This window comes from Ixodes scapularis, unplaced genomic scaffold (assembly GCF_016920785.2).
Source record: "Ixodes scapularis isolate PalLabHiFi unplaced genomic scaffold, ASM1692078v2 PGA_scaffold5__190_contigs__length_132052651, whole genome shotgun sequence".
Taxonomy (NCBI): domain Eukaryota; kingdom Metazoa; phylum Arthropoda; class Arachnida; order Ixodida; family Ixodidae; genus Ixodes; species Ixodes scapularis.
The window spans coordinates 9,478,210-9,486,000 of record NW_024609880.1 but is presented as its reverse complement, the minus strand read 5'-3'; the positions used below and the strand labels follow the sequence as shown (position 1 = coordinate 9,486,000).

General features: G+C 51.5%; 1 protein-coding gene across 1 annotated transcript; it reads right to left on the bottom strand.

Moving 5' to 3' along the window:
• Nucleotides 1-656: 656 nt before the first annotated feature.
• On the bottom strand, nt 657-7,034 carry LOC121838039. The gene is made up of 3 exons (XM_042294019.1): nt 6,871-7,034; nt 3,295-3,957; nt 657-699 (listed from the first exon to the last, which is right to left on the bottom strand). Exons 1-3 carry the CDS (start codon nt 7,032-7,034, stop codon nt 657-659), a joined length of 870 nt encoding a protein of 289 aa, XP_042149953.1.
• Between the last annotated feature and the right edge of the window lie 757 nt (nt 7,035-7,791).

Here is a 7,791-nt window from a genome sequence, read left to right as displayed (position 1 = left end):
GCAAAGTGAGAATACCCAGGGTGTGAATTGCAGTACCGTTCACAGTGAACAATCCAAGTGACGTTGGACGAAGACGTGCGTCTGCTGGAACCAGGGATGATGCCAGAACGTTCACTGCTGCTCCAGTGTCAAGAAGAGCATCTTGGTATCCAATACATTCGATTCAAACAGTAAATTTTGGAACCGTCGTTTGGTTACTTGCCACTGATGTCAGAGGAAGTTTTAGGGAAGTTACTGAAGAAAGCACCGTGCTCGCTCCACCGTTAACCTTGGAAGCTTGATCAGTGGCCTCAGACCGGGCTGGTTGTTGTGTAGGATTGTATTTCCTACTACCATGCCGCCTTTTGGGCGCCGAAGATAAGGCGGGAAGTGGTGATGGTGGCTCTTGTAGATGCCTAGCCCTCTGCACAAACTCTGTGGCCCTTTGAGCAGTTGCCGCTTTTAGCGCTTGATCCAGGGCATCTTTGACGTTTGTAGGTCGTTAAAGACGTACAAATACTTGAAACTCTGGATCAGCTATAGCGTCTACAAAAGCGGAGGTGCCAATCTTATCCTTTGCGTCTGTTAGGGCTCCAGGATGTGTATCAGCTGGCTCTCAGCTGACAAGAAAGTCAGTCCGACACTGCTGACTTCGTGAACGCAACAACATCCAAGGTTTATTTGGCATCGCTTATATAGCCGAAAACAGGGGGGCGGTACCTGCGGCATGACTCAGTGCTATAGATGACATAGCATAAGCAGAATGATAAGATTGGCATGCGGTACCATATCGGCATGATACATCCCCCTTTGTTTAGTAAGAAAGGCATAAAACAACCTAGGTTAACAAACGACAAGGGGAAACAATGCTAAATAATTTGTTCGAAATGCTGCCCGTACTGCAAGCGCTTGGGTGCAACAGTAGCTCGCGTAGATCTTCTCGGCGCTGGTGGAGCCGCGTTTGGTGTTCCTTGAACAGTTTGAGGAGTTGTCTGCGCACGAGGAGTTTCGTTGGCTCTTCCTTGAGCCCCTGGATGAAGTTGTACTTCCGCTCCGGCGTCTTCAAAGTCACTGGCATCGCTGTCAGCTGACGAGTCGCGATTGAATGTTTCCGGTGTTGCCAGAAGATGCTGACGGTTCCGCCGTAGAGTTGTTCCACTTTCCGTCTCAACGTTGTACGATCTGGGCGCCGCTGTACCCGTGACCTTAGCCTTTGAAGACCAGGTCTTACTCCTCACTCGGACGACTTGTCCTTTATAGAGCGGCTGGAGTCGCTGCCCCGCGGTCTCTGGCTGGCGATGCTTCTTGACGGTGGATGCCGGCTGTAAGCTGAAGTCGGGAAGTCGCGTACGCAGGCGTCTGCCTTGCAGCAGCTCTCCCGGCGCACGGCCGTCCTCTAGAGGGGAAGAACGGTAGCCGAGTAAGCCCAACCAGAAATCTTCACGCGCATCTCCAGTTTTCTTTAGGAGCCTCTTAATAATCTGTACGCCCTTCTCCGCGAGACCGTTGGAACGAGGAAACTCGGGGCTTGAGGTGATGTGCTTAAAATCATATCGGTTGGCAAACGCGGCAAAGTCCCGGCACGAAAACTGGGGTCCATTATCTGTGCAAACCTCCACCGGAATTCCGTATCTTGAAAAGATGGCACACAGTTTGCCGATAACCGTGCTTGCAGACGTGTCGCCGAGCTTTTCAACTTCTGGAAAGTTGGAGTGTGCATCAAACACTGCGAGGTACGCACTTCCGGCGTAATGAAAAAGATCTACACCGACCCTGTACCAGGGATAATCCGGAACTTGACGAAGCAAAAGTGGTTCGCTTGGTTGCTTGTATGCATAAGTTGTACATGCGGCACACTTTCTTACAAGCGACTCAATGTCTGAATTTAGGCCTGGCCAGAAAACTAGACGTCGTGCCCTAGCCTTGCACTTGTTTAAGCCCAGATGGCCTTCGTGAATCCGTCCGAGCATTTCCGGTCGTAGTTTCTTGGGAACGACAACTTTGCACCCTTTCAACAAAATTACTTCTACTACGGAAAGGTCCGAAGCGAACGGTTTAAGTTCCCCTTCGACGGCTTTATTGCTGGATATGTTTTTGACAACCTTTTGCAACTCTGGATCCTTGCGGGTTTCTTCAGCGAAACGCAGTTTTGTTGCTTCACTTACTAAGGATGACAGAATGCCGACAGCATGTACCTGAACGTCGATAAAGCCAGCGGTGTCCCCTGACGCAGCAGGCGCCGCCCTTGAGAGCATGTCAGCCAGGACCAATTCTTTGCCTGGAATAAACTGTAGTTTGTAATCGTAAATCATCAGGCGAAGGAAAAAACGTTGCAGTCTTGGTGGCATGTCCCCTATGTCCTTCGATGAAATAGCGATAAGAGGTTTATGGTCAGTTTCTATGAAAACGCGCCGTCCATAGATGAAGTGATGGAATTTTTCACAGCCGTACGTAATTCCCATGGCTTCTTTTTCAATCTGTGAGTAACGACTTTCCACCTCTGTCATTACCCGGGAGGCATAGGCAATAGGACGCCAGCTACTACCATGACGCTGCAGTATCGCCGATCCGAGGCCATCCTTTGAGGCGTCTGACGTTATCTTTGTTTCTTTTGTGGGGTCAAAAATCGCTAGTAATGGTACTTTGCCGAGTACTTCGCAGAGCACAGTCCATTCTTGTGCGTGGTTTTCTGTTCATTCGAAGACAGTGTCCTTAGGTATTAAACTTCGTAGAAGCTTTGTTTTCTCGCTGAGCGCAGGTAAATATTTTCCAAAATAGTTTACCACTCCCAACATCCGCTGTACGCCGAGCTTATCGGTTGGTGCTGGCATCTCGCGCAGGCAACTCACCAACCTATGATTTGGGCGGATTCCGACCTCGCTTATCACGTCCCCCAGGAAGGAAATTTCCTGCACGCCGAACTTGCACTTTGCCAAGTTGAACGTCAAGCCCGCTCGTTCCGCTTCACGGAGAGTGACCTTGAGGCGCTCGTCATGCTCGTGTTTAGAGCTTCCCCACACCAAAATATCGTCTATGTAAACCCTTACTCCTGGTAATGGGTCAAATATCTCGCTCAGCGTTTTCTGGAATACCTCGGGTGCTGACGAGATTCCAAACGGAAGCCTAAGGAAACGGTAGCGACCGAACGGAGTGCCGAACGTACAGATCCTTGACGTAGCTTCGTCCATTGGAATCTGATGAAACCCCGAGTTAGCGTCAAGCCGGGAAAAAAACTTCGCCCCGTGAAGCTCAGCCTCGATATCTTCGCGCTGTGGCATCTGGTAGTGTTCACGCTTCAAGCACGCGTTAATATTTCTAGGGTCCATGCATAGCCTAAGGCTGCCATCTTTTTTCTTCACAATAACAAGAGGGCTTACCCAGTCAGTGGGTTCATCCACTTTCCGGATGATGGTGGCCTTCTCCATGCGCTGCAGTTCTTCCCGCAGGGGCTCTCGCAGTGCCAAGGGCACCCGTCGTGCAGGCTGAACCACTGGCACGGCATCGTCATGTAGTACCATTCGGTACCGTCGCTTTACGCAGCCGGTGCCTTGGAACAGGTGGGCGAATTCTTGGGTCACCGGAACGGCGCTGCCCGTGCTTACAGAGTTCACCGTTCGGGACACCAGTCCCAGGAGCTCACTTGCCTGTAGCCCGAGAATGGCCTGACTTCGTTTAACAATGAAAAAGTCGACGCGGCAGTGATGCTGGTTGATCGTAACCTCCTGTGTTGTGACGCCGCAGTGTTTGATGATATTGCCGCTGTACGAGCGCAAGACCGCGTGGCTTGGTCTTAAAAACGGCTTAGGGTGCAGTCTCTTGTACACCGACAGGGGCAACAGGTTGGCTTGGGAGCCGGTGTCTACCTTCAGCGAGACCACTTGCTCCGCTAGCTGGGCCTTGACAATCCAGTCCCGTTCCTTCTCGATGCCACAAACACCCAGGTCCAAGATGTCGAAGCCCTCGTCGTCGTGCTTCACCTCGCTGACTTGTTTGTTGCAAGAAGCTGCGAAGTGGTTGCGTCCCTGACAGGCATAGCAAGTCTTCCCAAAAGCAGGCATTTCCTCTTTTCGTGCCTCCTGTTGCACTTGAAGCACTGTTCGGTTCTTGAAGCATCTGAGCGGCGCTGGTAGCCTTTTGTGGTTGAGTCCACCTTTTCTTCGTGGGCATACCATGCTTCATTTTGTTTAGCGGAGGCTTCTGCGGCTTTGCAGGTTTGTTCTGCTTTCTGGAGCGTCAAATCCTTTTCCCTAAGCATTTTCTCCCGTAACTTTTTGTTGTTAGTGCCGAAGACGATTTGATCGCGAATCATTGAATCTGAAAGTTGTCCGAAGTTGCAGTACCTTGCTTGTTTCCTGAGGACGCGGATAAACTGCTCCACCGGTTCCGCCTCGTCTTGCGTTCTTGTCCGAAATACGTATCTTTCGTACACCTCGTTCTGCTGGTCCGCGCAGTAGTCCTCGAACTTTGCGACAAGGGTCTTGTAATCCTCCTTGCTTTCACCCTCAGCGAAGACGAAGTTATTGAAGATCTCTAGGGCGTCATCACCGGCGATAGTCAAAAGTGTGGCCGCCTTGGTAGCTTCCGTTCTTGGTTTGTCTGGCGCCGTCGCTTGCAGGTACAGCTCGAACTTCTGTTTGAAGAGCGTCCAGTTCTTCTGAACATTTCCCGACAGGAGCAAAGGGTCGGGCTGCTTGAGTGGTTCCATGACTGCCTCCTGCTGACGGTTCTGGTGTGGTCGCGTGGGCCACTTCTGACACCATGTATCAGCTGGCTCTCAGCTGACAAGAAAGTCAGTCCGACACTGCTGACTTCGTGAACGCAACAACATCCAAGGTTTATTTGGCATCGCTTATATAGCCGAAAACAGGGGGGCGGTACCTGCGGCATGACTCAGTGCTATAGATGACATAGCATAAGCAGAACGATAAGATTGGCATGCGGTACCATTTCGGCATGATACAGGATGTGCCTTGACAATCAAGCGCAAGATGTCGGCTGCCATCTCCTGAAGGGTTTCGTGAGAGCGCTGACGGCGTAAACTTAATTCCGAGCTGTGCACTTGTTGGAGATGTCTAGCTCCAAAATGTCACTCCAGTGCTTCACGTAGGGCCGGGAATGATAGGGGAATACCGTCGAATTGGTAAAGCACGTCTAGAGCTGGGTCCTTGCAACTGGGAGACGATCGCGTGCACTTTGTCGTCTTCTGTCCAGCCGTTGGCTTGTGCAAGAGTTTCAGTCTGGTACCGATAAAGGTGAACTGGCACGCTGCCGTCGAAGGGTTTTAACTTCAGTGACGGATTAGTCATTGCACGGGTACCTCGGTTCACATTCGTCAAGGGGCCAACTGTTGAAACGATCCCACCTTCATCCAGAGTGGATGGACAGGTGTTGAGGTCCTCTACAGAAATCCCCAAAGCGTCCCTTTGTGGCCCATTGATGTCACTCGGAAGAACATTCAAGTCAGTTTGAAGGCGTTGTAGCTGCGTTGGAAGGCTCACGGAGAAGCCATTTTCAGCTGCTCGCTGCGAAGTGTTGCCGGAGTGGAACGTAATGTGCAGTGGATTCGCCATGGAAGTTTAGAAGTGATCCCACCGCTGCCACCAAAATGTTACAGGCTCACTGGAGTCAACTACAGTTCCGGCTGACGGAATGCCAGTTAACGTTCTCTAGAGCACCCATTCTACGCTTCGTCCTCCTCTTCGTCGGCCTATAATAATATATATACATATATATATATATATATATATACAGGGTGTCACAAAAGAAAATTTACACGGTCTTTTTTACCGCAAAAATAAACTACGAATCGCCGAACGCTCATTCTCCGCCCAAAGGTAGAGCTAGAGGTCACAACCAAATGCCAAAGTTTCAGTCCGATCCGATAACTTAATCAAAAGTTATAAGTGATTTTCTGAAAACTTCAATGGGAAAATGGAGCCCATTTTTGCCTGTTTTCGGTTTCTGGTGCCATAGAGCCCCATGTGTTTGAAAACTCCGTCGGCCGCCATTTTCCCATTGAGATTTTCAGAAAACCACTTATAACTTTTAATTAAGTTATCGGATCGGGCTGAAACTTTGGCATCTGGTTGTGACCTGTAGCTCTACCTTTGGGCGAAGAATGAGCGTTCGGCGATGCCTAGTTTATTTTTGCGGTAAAAAAGACCGTGTAAATTTTCTTTTGTGACACCCTGTATATTGTAGCGGAGACGCTGAGTATGGGGTGAACAAAAAAAATATAAAAGAGAAGCAACCGGCACGCGACGAAGGGAACGCTCGTCGTGCTCGTGCGTGTGCGCGAGGCAGTTGGAAGCCAGCCACCGAACATGTCGGACCTCTCTGTGCGGTGATTAAACCAGTTAAAAAGGAAAGTAGAAATTGTAACACTGGTGTCAGAAGTGGAGCTCCGTTCGGGCCGACGCCTTCCCCGGGCAATGGAACCTCCTACCAGTCCCGAAGGGGACCACACCGCAACTACCGGCGCCAAAAATCTCGCTTCTTCAGACCCGACAGCGTCCGAACCCATGGCTTTCTTTAAAAGCTGGCTCCAACAAGCCGAAGCGTCCTACGCTCGACGAGAGAGCCTGCTTCTCCAGACTATGACATCATCCATTCAGGACTTCACTGCCTCCATGACAGAACGTTTTCAACGCTTGGAGTCTCGATTCCCTGAACTCGAGGAGCAGCGCACCGCAAGCCCCCCGGTTCAGAACGCTACCCGACTTTCAACCCTGCGTCTCAAGCCATCCACATTTGACGGTACCGTTCCTTGGGCGCCTTACGTATCCCAGTTCAACCTCATTGCTGACGCTAACCAATGGTCTCCGGCTCAAAAGGCACAAGCCTTAGCCGCCCATCTAACCGGACCAGCTTTGACAGTACTACACTACCTACCACCCGATACCCGCGATTCCTACGAAGCCTTGGTCGCGGCACTGAACGAGCGCTACGGGGAAGGACCCCTCCGCTTTCTTCATCACGCCCAACTTCGCAACCGTCGTCAGTCTGCAACCGAGACAGTTTCTCAAGCCGCCGACGACATCGAGCGCCTCGCCCATCTTGCATTTCCTGGTTGCCCACAAGACACAATTGACGCTGTGGCAACCATGGCGTTCATTGACGCCATCTCCTCCGTTGAGGTGCAGGATGCGGTTCGCCTAGCACGCCCCAAGACTCTCCGAGCAGCACACACGGGCGCGCTGGAGATAGAAGCTGCTCGACAAGGATCACGATCTACGGTTCTGAGGCCTCCTACGCAGCCGCAAGCCCCGACAACAGCAACACATGCGCCTCCAGCCCCAGTTTGCTGGAACTGCCATCAGCAGGGCCACACGCGGGCACAATGTCCCACGTATCACCCCAGCAGCCGGAACCCAACAGCAACATCGCCGCGGATAATCACATCAACGCGTGTCTTGACAGCACCACTTACATCTATCTACCCTCAGGGCGTCGTCGACGGAGTTTCGGTACGCGCACTTGTGGATACCGGAGCTACAACCTCGGTAATTAGACCGGAAGTTTTGATGAAATCGAATCGTGCTGTTCCACAAAGCTCTCACAGCTATGCTCTGCAAACCGCAACGGGAGACATGGTAGCTGTACTAGGCTCCACAACTGTACCCTTCTCCGTGGGTAGCCTTCACGCTTCGCTGCCTGTTGTCGTTGCCGCTATCGAGGAGCAGTGCATCCTGGGCGTCGATTTCCTCAAAGCACACAAGTGCGTGCTCGATTTCAACGCTGGATTGCTGCATCTCAAAACTGACTCGTTTCCCCTAGGCGCCGCCAAGGTGACGGTCCTCTACGACACTGGGC